Source organism: Dendrobates tinctorius, unplaced genomic scaffold, assembly GCF_039654945.1.
Source record: "Dendrobates tinctorius isolate UK_male_01 unplaced genomic scaffold, ASM3965494v1 ptg000351l, whole genome shotgun sequence".
Classification (NCBI taxonomy): Eukaryota; Metazoa; Chordata; class Amphibia; order Anura; family Dendrobatidae; genus Dendrobates; species Dendrobates tinctorius.
In genome coordinates, this window is record NW_027362017.1 from 997,967 (window position 1) to 1,014,261 (window position 16,295).

The 16,295-nt window shown below is 49.9% G+C and overlaps 1 protein-coding gene across 2 annotated transcripts in view; it reads right to left on the minus strand.

Annotated features, from left to right (window-relative positions):
* Positions 1–2,731: 2,731 nt before the first annotated feature.
* Positions 2,732–16,295, minus strand: part of PELP1 (proline, glutamate and leucine rich protein 1) — a 33,681-nt gene continuing 20,117 nt past the window's right edge. For both annotated transcript variants that reach the window (XM_073562438.1, XM_073562439.1), the window contains exons 9-17: positions 13,002–13,089; positions 12,825–12,913; positions 12,623–12,745; positions 12,395–12,545; positions 12,094–12,220; positions 11,922–11,977; positions 7,835–8,041; positions 6,440–7,756; positions 2,732–3,321 (exon numbers count right to left, since the gene is read on the minus strand). In XM_073562438.1, coding sequence (XP_073418539.1) covers positions 3,232–3,321; positions 6,440–7,756; positions 7,835–8,041; positions 11,922–11,977; positions 12,094–12,220; positions 12,395–12,545; positions 12,623–12,745; positions 12,825–12,913; positions 13,002–13,089 — 2,248 coding nt within the window. In that variant the 3' untranslated portion in view covers positions 2,732–3,231. The remainder of the gene's footprint in view (positions 3,322–6,439; positions 7,757–7,834; positions 8,042–11,921; positions 11,978–12,093; positions 12,221–12,394; positions 12,546–12,622; positions 12,746–12,824; positions 12,914–13,001; positions 13,090–16,295) is intronic.

The window sequence follows — 16,295 nt, forward strand, 5'->3', positions numbered from 1 at the left end:
TCCTGTCACTGTATATATGTTATAGGCTGTGTCCTGGTCTGTGGAGTGAAGCATCTGCCCTTCTCCTGTCACTGTATATATAGAATCATAAAATGGTACAGCTGGAAGGGACCTCCTTGTCCATCTGTTCCAACCCCCTGCTCAAAGCAGGATTCACCAAATCATCCCAGACAGATGTCTGTCCAGCCTCTGTTTGAAGACTTCTATTGAAGGAGAACTCACCACTTCTCGTGGCAGCCTGTTCTTCTCATTGATCACCCTCACTGTCAAAAAGTTTTTTCTAATATCTAATCTGTCTCCTCCAATTCAGTTTCAATCCATTGCTTCTAGCCTTTCCTTCTGCAATTGAGAATAAAGATGATCCTTCTACAATGTGACAGCCCTGGAGATATTTGTAGACAGCTATTAAGTCTCCTCTCAGTCTTCTCTTCTGCAAGCTAGACATTCCCAAATCATGCAACCTTTCCTCATAAGACAGGGTTTGCAGATCGGTCACCATTCTGTTCGTTCTTCTCTGAACTTTCTCATTTGTTGTCTTTTTTAAAATGTGGTGCCCAAAACTGGATGCAGTATTCCAGATGAGGTCTGACCAAAGAGGAGTAGAGGGCAATAATGACTTCACGTGATATAGACCCAAACAGTGAACTGTTAATACATCCCAGAATTGTATTTGCCTTTTTTGCTGCCACATCACACTGTTGACTCATTCAGTCTGTGATCTATTAGTATACCCATCTTTTCCACATGTGCTGTTGCTTAGCTCTATTCCTCCCATTCTGTATAAGCTTGACTGGGCCCATCACTTGGATGCAGTGTACAGGAAGGGCCACAGTAGGCTTTATCTGCTCAGAAGGCTGAGAGCCTTCGGAGTTAGAGGGGCACTCCTTGCATCCTTCTTCAACTCTGTTGTGGCATCAGTCATCTTCTTTGGTGTGGCGTGCTGGGGTAGTGGCATAACAACCAGGGACAGGAATAGGCTGGACAAACTGATTAGAAGGGCCAGCTCTGTCCTGGGATGCCCCTTTGATCCAGTTCAGGAAGTAGGTGACAGGAGGATACTGGCCAAGGTGAGCTACATGGTGCAGAATTATTCCCATCCCATGCATGAGACCGTGACAAAGATGTGCAGTACTGTCAGTGACCGGCTACTTCATCCTAAATGTGAGAGGGAGCGCTATCGAAAGTCCTTCCTTCCTGCTGCAGTTAGGCTGTATAACCAGCACTGTCCAAAACGGAGAACAACCCAAACAGTGAACTGATAGATCCAAAGTTGTGATAGTCTGGTCACATCTTTTTTTTTTTCGTATATATACCTACCTACTGTCAATGTAATGCCTTTATGCATCTGTGTCTGTACTTGTTCCTGCCTTGCTGCTGTAATGCTCTGAATTTCCCTATGGTGGGACGATTAAAGGATTATCTTATTTTATCTTTTCATTTTTATTGCCCAGATGTAGTTCCTTTCAATTTTCTGTTAAAAACTATTCTGTTAGTTGCTGCCCACTGCTCCAATTTATTTATATCTTTTTGAATCCTCTATCTTTCTCTAGTATTAGCTATCCCACCTAGCTTTGTGTCATCAGCAAATTTAATCAGTTTACCCTCAATTCCTTCATCTAAATCGTTGATAAAGATGTTGAACAATACAGGGCCCAGGACAGAGCCCTGTGGTACCCCACTTGAGACATTCTTCCAACTGGATGTGCAGCCATTTACGACCACTCTTTGGGTCCGATCACTAAGCCAGTTATGAATCCACCTAACAGTTGCCTTGTCATTTCCATGCTTAGTCATATTTTCAATAAGGATTGTATGAGAGACTTTGTCAAATGCTTTGCTGAAGTCAAGATATACTATATCTACAGCATTTCCCTGATCCACCCAGTCAGTGATTCTGTCATAGAAGGAAATTAAGTTAGTCTGACATGACTTATTAGTTACAAACCCATGCTGACTCTGTTTAATCACTTCATTCTTGTCCAGGTACTGACATACATGTTGTTTAATAATTTGTTCAAAGATTTTTCCTGGCATAGAAGTCAGACTCACCGGTCTATAGTTGCCTGGGTCCACCTTCTTCCCCTTTTTTGAAGATAGGAACAACATTTCTTCTCCAGTCTTCTGGGACTTCTCCAGTTCTCCAAGAATTTTCAAAGATTATGGAGAGGGGTTCAAAAATTTCTTCTGCTATCTCCTTCAGTACTCTGGGGTGTAATTCATCTTGACCTGGAGACTTGAATTCATTTAGGTTAGCGAAGTGTTTCCTCATTATCTGTTTATAGAGATCCTGGATTCTTCTATTCCCTTAATAGGACAGTGAAGAACAGTTGATGTTACATTTCCTTTCTGAGAGAAAACAGATGCAAAATAGGAATTTAAAAGTTCGACCTTCTCAACATCCTGTCTTACCATTTCATCATTTTCATCCATTCATGTGTTATAGGCCGTGTCCTGGTCTGTGGAGTGAAGCATCAGCCCTTCTCCTGTCACCGTATATATGTTTTAGGCTGTGCCCTGGTCTGTGAAGTGTCGGCTAGTCTCCTGTCATGCGGACACATTGCTGCCCCACTACTCTACAATACTCTGGAGTCTTCCTCCCGCTGAACATCGGTCTCCGTATTCACAGTGCGGCCATACTTTCTCCTGCAGGCTGACATTCTTGTCCTATACCTTTATTGCTGCTGCATAGAGATTGGATCTGACTTGTTCTTAATAAATGAAGCTGGAAACGTCACATCCCAGATTTTATTTCCCTCCCAAAAAAAATTCACAAAGTGAAAAAAAAAAAAGTGTAAACCAAAAAAAATACAGCTGCATCCACATAAGTGCAGGTTTCCGTCACCTGCCGCAGACATATCTAGAGCCAATTCACCACCCAACAAACTGCTGCGCCACAAAAATTTTAAAAAAATCCCAGCGGCCGGAAAATAAGGAAAATCTTGGCACCCCAACCTGCGCAACTTATGGTAAACTAAGAAATGGAGCTGGACTAGAAAGTTTAACAATAAGCATGGATGGAGACCACTTCTGTGCGACCCCCATGCTCCAACTTTAGTCAAACTGCAACCCCCATCAATCCCCGAGACCCATGGTGTGGACTGCAGGGTATGCTGGGCATTGTAGTGTTTCCGAGCCTGAGGTGAGCAGAGGATCGATCACAGGGGCAGCGGGCACTTTAAATATAAAAATGCAATGAGATCATGAGCAGCGGTGAGGAGGGGGGCAGCGAGGTCACGTCACCAGGGGCTCCATGTCTCTGTCGTCATCTGGGGGGCAGTCGATGAAGTCCGCCAACATGGATTCTGCATCGCGGAGTTCATCCTGGAGGCAAAGGGAGAAAAAAAGAAGACAACAGCTTTCATTATTCTATATGTTAGCACATATCCCTGGAAGCGTTCCCACCAGTGCAAACCTGGATCCTCCAGTCACATCCAGAGCTGCATTTACAACTCTACCACGGTTTATTTTTTCTGCCTTTTTCACACCTCCTGCTGCTTCATTGTCTGCACGGAGCATGCTTGGCTGCGGTGCATTGTGGGAGATGTAGCGAGACGGGATCTCGGGCAACCCGGACTGTGGTCAGAAACCTAAATGCAGCTTTGGAGGTGACTGGAGCAGTAGACTGGATGTTTGCAATATTTCATGTGAACAGGGCGAAGATGAAAGATGAGCTGCGGGGGTACGACACAGACTAGGGGGTGTACCGACAACACAGAGAAGGGGTGTGGGGGGCTAACAAAACAGGGGAAGGGGACGTGGTGCAACAACAGATGGGGGGCATCCAAGACGCAATGTTCTTCGCTGCCTCCCTTGTGTAGGATTGTCTAATGCTGTGCACAAGTTGTGGACAGGAAACAAAGGCTGAATAGAAAGAAGCTTCTAAAAATAGAAGGGTTAATAGATTAGAAATGCAAAATAATTGAGCATAAATGAAATGTAAATCCCTCTTGTGTCTGGTGACCCCCTCCCCCCCGTCACCTCCACCACGTCTTCTCAGTGACTTGCCCAGAGTTTAGGAACTTGTAGGACTATAGTCGGGTGTGAGTGACCACTTGTACCAGAAAGAGGATAATGATCATCATATTCATATGTAGGGCGAAATACGGTCACTAACAAACAGAAGCAGCTGTGCAGGATGCTTAAACTGGGTGATAAACAGCCAAATCTGCTACAAGGGTGAGGTTGTGGAAGACAGTTTCCTGTCACAGGTCCTATACGATAACAAGGCTGAGCACAGCAACGAAACACAAGGTAGTTATACTGCATCAGCAAAGTGTCTCCCCTGGATTTAAAATTAACAGTATGTTTTTAAAGGCATTGCAATAAAGATGAAGTTTTAACGTCTATTCAACAATCTGATTTGGATGTTTGTTGCTGGAACTTTTTCTGAAAGATTTGAGAGCGGTCTCAGGGATTTCAAGATGTGAGGTTTAAAAAAATGGTCAATATTGAGAACCACTAACCCAGTGTTCAGCCAAGGAAACTAGGTGCAGCAGATGAAAGATGCGTCATGCTTACTTGACTTTTACACCGGAAGATGTCTAGCAGTGCCATCAGGTCAGAAGTGGCAGTGACCAGTGGGATCAGCTACAGCAAACCTGGGCAAGTGCGGCCCGCAGGCCACATCCGGCCCTCTGGCTGTTCCAGTCCAGCCCACAAACCGAGACAACTGAGGGGCTGAAAACAGTGACCCACGTGCCATACCGTGCACGTCCGACTGCATGTTGTGTCTGCTCGCTTGCCGTCTCCAACCTTCATCCACACTGACTGCATTGATGGAAGAGGGGCCGCCGGATCCTTCCTCCACCAATCAGCGTGCGAAACAGTTGAAGCAATGACGTCATGTCATCTCTTAGTGTGTACAGCAGAGAGTCAGCGCACCGCAGACAACAGAGCACCGTGGAAATGGGAGAAAGGCGAGTATGTGGTGTTTTTATTTATGTATATGGGATGTTTGACTGCTGGCCATTCGGAGGCCGCGTGGGCCTCAGCTGCTGGCCATTCGGAGGCCGCGTGGGCCTCAGCTGCTGGCCATTCGGAGGCCGCGTGGGCCTCAGCTGCTGGCCATTCGGAGGCCGCGTGGGCCTCAGCTGCTGGCCATTCGGAGGCCGCGTGGGCCTCAGCTGCTGGCCATTCGGAGGCCGCGTGGGCCTCAGCTGCTGGCCATTCGGAGGCCGCGTGGGCCTCAGCTGCTGGCCATTCGGAGGCCGCGTGGGCCTCAGCTGCTGGCCATTCGGAGGCAGCGTGGGTCTCAGCTGCTGGCCATTCGGAGGCCGCGTGGGCCTCAGCTGCTGGCCATTCGGAGGCAGCGTGGGTCTCAGCTGCTGGCCATTCGGAGGCCGCGTGGGCCTCAGCTGCTGGCCATTCGGAGGCCGCGTGGGCCTCAGCTGCTGGCCATTCGGAGGCAGCGTGGGTCTCAGCTGCTGGCCATTCAGAGGCCGCGTGGGCCTCATACAATATAATAAAGGTGTTGTGTTCGGGTTCAAATGGTATATAGGGGGAAGTCAGCATACTTAATTCTGCTCAATATTAATATGTTGATATTATTAAGCCTAATTAATTTAGGCCAATTGGTTTGGTCCTCTACAACAGCCACGGTCTCTCATGTGGCCCCTCAGGAAAATTAATTGCCCACCCCTGACCTCCAGTCATCTATTGTTTGGAGAAGTCTGGTGAGAAGTCATCTTCCTAGAAGAATTGTGAACAAACACCAAACCTTCCGTGGAGGAACAAAGCCAAGTGACTCGATTATCAATGAAAATATAGGAACTGGGGTGCAGAAAAATGTCAGCATGTGTTCTGGACTGATAGGTCACAATGTGAAATATTTGGCTGTAAGAGAACCAGCTTCTGGAGAACAGCACAATCATGAGGGGCTGCAGAAATAGTGGAGCTCAGTGAAGTGTCCTGCAAGTTTGGGGATGAATTTCAGAAAATGAGGATTTGGTCAGAATTAATGGTGTCCTCAATGCTGAGAATTCCATGGCAGATACTTCATGATCTAATTCCATCATCAGGTGTCTGATCGGCTACAAATTTATTTTGCAGCCTAACAACGACCCTCAACATCCAGCGGATGTCCTTAATAATAAGGAGTCCGGGAGTTGATGATCCAGCCCCGCATAGCCATGATCTCACATCATCCAGTCAGTCTGGGAACACATGAAGAGACAGACGGATCCGCACACGCCTCATACACAGGAGATCTGGGGTCAGTTCTTCAAGATGTTTGGAACAACCTCCTGCCGAGCTCCTCCATAAACTGTGCAAGTGAGAAGAACTGATGAAGCTGGAGGGTGGTCGCCAAATACTGATTTTGTTCACTTTGCGCTTTGTTACACTATTATCACTTCAATTTTTTCAGCACACCTGCCTAAAACTTTTGCACAGCACTGAACATGTGGGGTATGGGGTCTCACCTGACTGTCTGTGCACTCACCTCGGGCTCCTCCAGGACATCCTCCTCCACCACCACTTGTGTCTTCGGCTTCTCCTCACCTTCCACCTCTTTGATCAGCTCTTCCTCCTCGGTGGGGGGTTTCAGCTCAGGGAGGGGTTCACTTTCTATGACATCAGGCACCGCACTTTCTTCTTCTTCCTCTTCGTCCTCCTTCTCCTCCTGTACTGGGGCAGCTGGAGGTGGAGTGAGGACAGGAGGAGGCGACGGGCTGGCTGTGACCTCTGCTTCGGAAAGCCGGTCCTGAGAAGTCTCCGTCGGAGTCTCCCGCTCTTCGCTCTCCACCAGCATCAGAAGGTCTGTGTCTCCGGGGTCATCCTCTTGGACAGGGGACAGACATGGGGGCTCTTCTTCTACCTCTGGAGTGTGTATGGTGGGCGGCAATGGTTCGGGCATTGTGTCCACAGAGGGAGCCACCTGTATATCCTCGGCAACTAACGCATCCTCATCGTCCCCATCGTCGTCGTCCTCTTCTACCTCGGCATCCAGGTCCTCAGCATCTAGGTCCTCCTCCTCGTCCTCTTCTTCAGTCAGTCCTTCATCATCATCAAATTCTTCTTCCTCATCGTCCAGTCCTTCCAGGTCTTCCTCATCATCATCGTCATAGAATTCATCTTCTTCCTCATCGTACATGCCTTCTTCATCTTCGTCCTCCTCCTCTTCATCGGAGCTGTTAATGTTGATGACCATGTCGCCCTCTGGAAGGGCAGGAGCCGCGGGAAGAGGAGGGGGCGGTGGCAGTTCTACAGCAGCTGGCATCTGTGCGAGGGAGGGACCAGGGCAGGCTGGTGGCGGCATTGGCGCTGCCAAGGTGGGTGACGGCACTACAGGTTGGGCAGGGGTCTCTGCTGCCGGGGTCTCCTCGGCAGAAGGTTTAGCGGAGGGTGGAGAAGATTCAGATTTCGGGGCGGGCTTCTGTAGGAGACCTTCGGGGACGATGACCACGCTGTCGTCAGAATCGCTCTCCAGGGAAATCTCCACATCGGACGACTCTTCCTTCTCGTAGTGGATGAAGACGGGACGAAGAGTCTTTCCACCAAAAGTCTCTTGAGGGGAAGGGATCAGTGCGTCTGTCGGAGGCTCTGCGAGCTGTGGAGGAACGGAGGTCCTGATGGGGAGATGATTTAAAGGTACAGTAGCAGGGAATGTAAGTGGGGGTGCCGGGGGTCGCTGGACCGGGACTTCTGCCTGCATAGGAGGCCGTGAGCTGTGCTGCGGCAGAGGCCGCTGGAGGCTGGGCACACGAGGATGGATGATAATCCTGCAGATCGCAAGAGCCTCCGAGCAGAACATAGATACCTACAACATGATGGAAAACCATGAGAAGTGAAACTACAAATCCCAGCACTCCCATATTCATCATGTCCGCCCTCCTACCTGCAAGTTCTCCTCGGTCAGCCCCACTCTGAAGATCCGGATGGCACAGTGCAGGGGGGCAGGGAGGCGTGGGCTGGGGCTCAGCGTCAGGGACAGAAGCAGCCGATACAGCTGTTTCCGACACTCGCTGCTGGTGTACGGACCTGTCCACTGGTCGGGACCCTGCTGCAGGCGAATCAGGAGAGGGATGGAAAGCTCCTGGAGGCGCTGCAGGGAGAGTAACAGTCTGATAGTGAGCGCCAAGGCCTCCTCAAAGTGCGAGCGCACCGAAGCCTCTCCACGCTATGAGAGCGCCAAGACATCACCATGCTGCGAGAGCAACGCCTCATACTGTGAGAGTGCCAAAGTCTTCATCACACTGCGAGAATGCCAATGCCTCAACATAGCAACCAAACACCACTGTGCAGCACCTATACCAACCTCAGCTGTGCCGCCAACCACTGTACTGCTCCCATACCATCCTCAGCTGTGCCGCCAACCACCGTACTGCGCCCATACCATCCTCAGCTGTGCCAAACACTGTACCACACCCATACCATCCTCAACTATGCCACCAACCACCGTACTGCACCCATACCATCCTCAGCTGTGCCGCCAACCAATGTACTGCGCCCATACCATCCTCAGCTGTGCCGCCAACCACCGTACTGTGCCCATACCATCCTCAACTGTGCCGCCAACCACCGTACAGCGCCCATACCTTCCTCGACTGTGCCAACAACCACCGTACTGCGCCCATACCATCGTCAGCTGTGCCAAACACCACCGTACCGCGCCCATACAATCCTCAGCTGTGCCGCCAACCACCGTACTGTGCCATACCATCCTCAAATGTGCCGCTAACCACCATACTGCGCCCATACCATCCTCCGCTGTACCGCCAATCACCATACTGCGTCCATACCATCCTCAGCTGTGCCACCAACCACCGTATTGCGCCCATACCATCCTCAACTGTGCCGCCAACCACCGTACTGCGCACATACCATCCTCAGCTGTGCCGCCAACCACCATACTGCTCCCACACCATCCTCCGCTGTACCGCCAATCACCATACTGCGTCCATACCATCCTCAGCTGTGCCACCAACCACCGTATTGCGCCCATACCATCCTCAACTGTGCCGCCAACCACCGTACTGCGCACATACCATCCTCAGCTGTGCCGCCAACCACCGTACTGCGCCCATACTATCCTCAGCTGTGCCGCCAACCACCGTACTGCGCCCATACCATCCTCAACTGTGCCGCCAACCACCGTACAGCGCCCATACCATCCTCAGCTGTGCCAAACACCACCGTACCGCGCCCATACAATCCTCAGCTGTGCCACCAACCACCATACTGTGCCATACCATCCTCAAATGTGCCGCCAACCACCATACTGCGCCCATACCATCCTCCGCTGTACCGCCAATCACCATACTGCGTCCATACCATCCTCAGCTGTGTCACCAACCACCGTATTGCGCCCATACCATCCTCAACTGTGCCGCCAACCACCGTACTGCGCCCATACCATCCTTAGCTGTGCCAACCACCATACTGCTCCCATACCATCCTCCGCTGTACCGCCAATCACCATACTGCGTCCATACCATCCTCAGCTGTGCCACCAACCACCGTATTGCGCCCATACCATCCTCAACTGTGCCGCCAACCACCGTACTGCGCACATACCATCCTCAGCTGTGCCGCTAACCACCGTACTGCGCCCATAACATCCTCAGCTGTGCCAAACACCACCGTACCGCGCCCATACAATCCTCAGCTGTGCCAACCACCGTACTGCGCCCATACCATCCCTCAACTGTGCCGCCAACCACCGTACTGCGCCCATACCATCCTCAGCTGTGCCAAACACCACCGTACCGCACCCATACCATCCTCAGCTGTGCCAAACACTGTACCACACCCATACCATCCTCAACTATGCCACCAACCACCGTACTGCACCCATACCATCCTCAGCTGTGCCGCCAACCAACGTACTGCGCCCATACCATCCTCAGCTGTGCCGCCAACCACCGTACTGTGCCCATACCATCCTCAACTGTGCTGCCAACCACCATACAGCGCCCATACCTTCCTCGACTGTGCCGCCAACCACCGTACTGCGCCCATACCATCGTCAGCTGTGCCAAACACCACCGTACCGCGCCCATACAATCCTCAGCTGTGCCGCCAACCACCGTACTGTGCCATACCATCCTCAAATGTGCCGCCAACCACCATACTGCGCCCATACCATCCTCAGCTGTACCGCCAATCACCATACTGCGTCCATACCATCCTCAGCTGTGCCACCAACCACCGTACTGCGCCCATACCATCCCAACTGTGCCGCCAACCACCGTACTGCGCCCATACCATCCTCAGCTGTGCCAAACACCACCGTACCGCACCCATGCCATCCTCAGCTGTGCCAAACACCGTACCGCACCCATACCCTCAACTGTGCCGCCAACCACCGTACTTTGCCCATACCATCCTCAACTGTGCCAGCAACCACCGTCCTGCACCCCATACCATCCTCAACTGTGCCAACCACCGTACTGCACCCATACCATCCTCAGCTGTGCCGCCAACCACCGTACTGCGCCCATACCATCCTCAACTGTACCAACCACCGTACTGCGCCCATACCATCCTCAGATGTGCCACCAACCACCGTACTGCGCCCATACCATCCTCAACTGTGCCACCAACCATGTCCTCCATAGTAATAGAGCCCTCCGTGTTCTAAATAGTAATAGAGCCCCCCGTGTCCTCCATAGTAATAGCGCCCCCTTTGTATCCCCCACATAGTAAAAGCACCCCCTTTGTATCTCCCACATAGTAATAGCTCCCCCTTTCTATCCCCCACATAGTAATAGCGCCTCCTTTGTATCCCCCATAGTAATAGCGCCTCCTTTGTATCCCCCACATAGTAATAGCGCCCCCTTTGTATCCCCCACATAGTAATAGCGCCCCCTTTCTATCCCCCATAGTAATAGCACCTCCTTTGTATCCCCCACATAGTAATAGCGCCCCCTTTCTATCCCCCATAGTAATAGCACCTCCTTTGTATCCCCCACATAGTAATAGCGCCTCCTTTGTATCCCCCACACAGTAATAGTGCCTCCTTTGTATCCCCCCACATAGTAATAGCGCCCCCTGTGTCCCCCACATAGTAACAGCACCCCTTTTGACATCTCCTACATTGTAATAATGTTCTTTTTGTGCCCCCTATTAGAATAATTCCGCCTTTTGAGTCCCCCCCCCCACAAGAATAATGCCCTTTTTGTGTTCCCCACAGTTATGGTGCCCTCCTTTGTGCCCCCTACATAATCAGCTCTGTGTTCCTTCCATTGTCACACGAGGTGCTGGCCGAAGGTTCGGGCAGATCTAACGTCTTGTGGCCCCCACTGATCAAACGCTGCACTTCACACCCGACTCCTGCTGCCCCTCATACACAGAAGACACTGTGTGAAATACCACAGCGTGTCCACATGGTGGCAGCAAATAGGAGGCTGAAGGGCCAACAAGATGCATCTAATACAGATGCAAACGGAGTCTTCAGAGAGGAAAACTAGAACTCCACGCGCCACCTGATGGAAGCAGCGATCCTACAAGTCGCTAACAACCCTCTAACGAGTCTCGCATTATCCCAAGCCACATGGTAACATTTGTTAAAGGGTCGCTAGCGACACAGGATCACTGCTTCCAACAGGTGGAACCCTAGAATGGTAGAGTTGGAAGGGGCCTCCTGGGTCATCTGGTCCAACCCCCTGCTCAAAGCAGGATTCACTAAATCATCCCGGACAGATGTCTGTCCAGCCTCTGTTTGAAGACTTCTATTGAAGGAGAACTCACCACCTCTCGTGGCCGCCAATATAGGTGGCGCTATAGAGTTCAAGTCTTCCTCTCTGAGGCAATTTGCATATTAAATTTCCCAGAAGAGTGTTGCACGGCCAATAAGTCTCCATACACTGGCATACTAGAGGCGGTATGTCACTCTCCACAAGGAGGAATGTTACCCCTTAGACCTCAATATAAAGCTGTCACTGATCCCAAGACAGACCCTGGGAGATGCGATGCCCACTCACCCGGTGACTGTCATCCTTGATTACTGATCCTCCATACAGGACAATGGCGCAGAGGGCTAGAAAAGAGACAGGGGAGAACTGTGAGAGGTCCCTTAAAGACACTTGATAAGGGGTTTCCTAAGCCTCGGACGCTTCCCATCCCCCACAGACATCTACAAGTCGTCCATCTTACCCCGCAGCGCCGCCGCACACAGCTCCGTATTCGCGCCACTTTCTCGTTTCTGGTGACTCTGAAATTCGCCGTTCCCCATCTCTGAGACTTTCTGCTTTTTGGCTCCCAACTGCACAAAGCTGGCCATCTGCAGAGAGACGAGGGGGAGTGAAGATCGAGGGGGAAGGGAACGGGACAAATGGGGGGGGGGGGGGGACGTCTGGGGTAAGGGGGAAGGGGACGACTGGGGAAGGGGAAAGGGGAGGGAAGGCCGGGGGAGACAGAGTACAACGAGGAAAGAGTAAGTGGCGGCGGGTCTCACCTTCAGAGAATCTGCGGGCGGAGTGATGTCACTGAGCAGATGTGCCAGCAGTATATCCGAGTGGTGCGCCATGCCTTGTAAGACGCCAGCCGAGACTCCGCACATGGTTACCCAGCGCTCCAGGACATGGTAGACGGCCCCCCGGAGCGAGCTGTAAGGAAGCACCACACAGTAATGTAGGACACGGTGGGGGGGACCCCGCAGAGTAGATCTGCTACAGACACCCACCTATAAGGCTTCTCCTGCCCAGACGGGAACCCGCCTGCACTTCTTACAGATGCCCAGGAGCTGAGGAGTTGTGGAAATAGTCTGCAGATGACGGACGAGAGCGGCAGGAGACGAGGGCCACACCTGAGGAAGAGACACAGCCGGGGGTACGGAGCAGCCCAGGGTGAAGACCTCACCAGAGACCAGGAGCAGTGGTACTCACGCCAGTATGGCGGCCTCCAGGATGTCCAGGGCCGTCTTGTGGACTCTGGGCAGCAGCAGCAGCTTCAGCGCCTCCTCTCCCTGCCAGCTCTGCAACACAAGGACACAGTGATCAGCGACGTACGGTTGGCAGGAGGAGGGTGAAGCCGCTGCCATCACAACCCCAGGAGGGTCTTACCAAGTTCTTGGCGCTCACGTTGACGACCCGACAAACCAGATTGAGAATATCGGAGACTGGAACCCGCACCGGAGCCGGAAACAGTTCTCTGCAAAACACACAGGCAGTGGGGGGATTACAGGAGACCTTGTATAGAAGTGCGAAAAACACGGCCCACCCTGACCACACGTCCTGTAGATGCAGTAAGGACGCCATATGGAGGTATATACAGCAAGACATCAGGACAGGCACAAGTTAACCCCTTCATCATCACGGGATTTTCAGTTTCCTCATTTTTGATTTTCCCTCCCCTTCTTCCCAGAGCCAAAACTTTTTTTATTTTTCCATCAGTATGACAATGTGAGGGTTTGTTTTTTGGGTGACGAGTTGTACTTTTTAACGATACCATTGGTTTTACCATAGCATACTGGAAAACGGGGAAAAATTCCATGTGTGTTGAAATTAAAAAAAATTGTGGAATTGCACTTTTTTTTTTACCATATTCAACAAATGGTAAAACTGACCTGCCATCATGATTCTCCAGGTCATTCCGAGTTCATAGACACCAAACATGCATAGATTATTTTTTATTTAAATGGTGAACAAAAATTCCAAAGTTTTTTTTAACCCCTTTACCCCCGAGGGTGGTTTGCACGTTCATGACCGGGCCAATTTTTACAATTCTCACCAATGTCCCTTTATGAGGTCATAACTCTGGAACGCTTCCATGGATCCCGGTGATTCTGACATTGTTTTCTCGTGACATATTGTACTTCATGTTAGTGGTAAAATTTCATTCATATAACTTGCGTTAATTTGTGAAAAAAACGGAAATTTGGCGAAAATTTTGAAAATTCCGCAATTTTCCAACTTTGAATTTTTATGCCCTTAAATCACAGAGATGTGGTACACAAAAAACTTAATAACTAACATTTCCCACATGTATAATTTATAGCAGCACAATTTTGGAACCAAATTTTTTTTTTTTTTTTTTAGGAAGTTATAAGGGTTAAAGTTGACCAGCGATTTTTCATTTTTGCAACACCATTTTATCTTTATGGACCACATCACATTTGAAGCCACTTTGAGGGGTCTATATGATAGAAAATACCCAAAAGTGACACCATTCTAAAAACTGCACCCCTCAAGGTGCTCAAAACCACATTCAAGAAGTTTATTAACCCTTCAGGTGCTTCACAGGAATTTTTTGAATGTTTAAAAAAAATGAATAAACTTTTCACAAAAAAAATTACTTTAGTTCCAATTTTTTTATTTTATCAAGGGTAACAGGAGAAATTGGACTGCAAAAGTTATTGTGAAATTTGTCCTGAGTACGCTGATACCTGATATGTGGGGGTAAACCACTGTTTGGGCGCATGGCAGACCTCAGAAGGGAAGGAGCGCCGTTTGACTTTTTCAACGCAAAATTGGTTGGAATTAAGATCAGACGCCATGTCACGTTTGGAGAACCTCTGATGCGCCTAAACAGTGGAAACCCCCCAAAAGTGACCCCATTTTGGAAACTAGACCCCCCCAAGGAATTTATCGAGATGTGTATTGAGCACCTTGAACCGCCAAGTATTTCACAGAAGTTTATAACGTTGAGCCGTGAAAATAATTAAATTACATTTTCCTCACAAAAATGTTATTATAGCCCCAAATTTTGCATTTTTATAAAGGTCACAGGAGAAACTGCACCATACAATCTGTTGTGCAATCTCTCCTTAGTATGCCGATACACCATATGTGGGGAATACTACTTTTGAGGCACAGTGCAAAGCTCAGAAGGGAAGAGGCACCATATTGGGAGTTCAGATTTTGCTGGAATAGTTTGAGGGTGCCATGTCACATCGGCAGAGCCCCGGAGGTGCCAGAGGAACAGAAACCCCCTATATGTGAGCTCATTTCACAAACTACACTCCCCATTGAATTCATCTAGGGGTGCAGGGATCATATTGACTCCACATGTGCCTCACAGAATTTACCACCAAAATTTTGTTTTGGCCCCATATTTCACATTTTCACGCAAGAAGTGGGTAAAAATGGCAACAAAATTTGGCCCGTGCTTCTGGAGACACGCACCGGTAAGTTAGGCGGGCTCTCATCGTTTCAGAAATACCAATGGACTCTATATGTGGTTTAGGTACACTGGGGCTCAGAAGGGGGGGGGGGGGGGCATTTGGATTTGGGAGCAGAGAATTTGCTGAATTTCTTTTGGGGGGTGAGGAGGCATTTAGCTTTTCCAGAGCCTTTGTGCTACCAATAACGTGGAAGCCCCCTATATTTTCATTAACAGATGATGGATCTGAGTGGGGACTTGCTTTTTTTGTGGATAGAGTTGAAGCTTTTATTGGGAACATTTTACATAACGTTTTGGATCACAGTTATCCGGCGCGCTACGCTGAGCACTTACTTTGGGGATTCCATCTAAATATGTGAGAGATGGGACTCAGATGAAACCCCCGAGGGATCCATTCACTATAATGAGGCAGCAGAGTTAGGCTAGGTCCCCACTGTGTTAAAGGCTATGCGTCTGACACATCCGTTACAGAGCGGCACTAACGCTATGTAACGTGTGCGTTAACGCACCCACTGGCCGCCATTCTTGTAACGCATCCTAAAATCGGCATGCATTAGCGATGATGCGTTACTTCATGACACATCCGAGAACGCAGTCTGCAGCGTCCGAGGGTGCGTCGGGTCTAGCGCACAGCGAACGGACGCGTTTGCTGTGCATAGACCTGTATGGGCGAACGCATGGTTAGCGCATACTGTTAGCGCTAGGGCACAAAAGATGTAAAAAATGACATCAGCGTTAGCACATCAGTTTAACGGATGCCCCTAACGCAATGTGGACCTAGCCTTACTCTGTACTCCGTCTGGCCTCTGCTCAGCAGTGTCCTTTTCAGAAGTGCACAAAACTGTGTCCGACAGCAATATCATGCAATCCTAACAAGACAGCCACTGCCGGATCACAGGTCCTATGGCGTCCAGAGTGCCTCCATCTGCCTCATTATAGGGAATCTTCCACCAGAGTTTCCAACTGAATCACATATTTCAGACATTTACACGGAAACCCAGGTGCAAGCGCTCAAATCAGAGCGCAGGATAAATGTGTGCTGAGCCTTACTGCATTCTTTGGGAGGCAGAATGAACAAATCAGCAGTTTTACTTATATACGCCATTCCTCCTGCGGTATAAGTGATTAGGCGACTTTATTCTTCGGGTCGGTGCCATTACAGCGATACCAGATTTAGGCCTCTTTCACACGTCCGTGTCACCGGTACATGTGGTGACAGTCAAGTGAATGGGTCT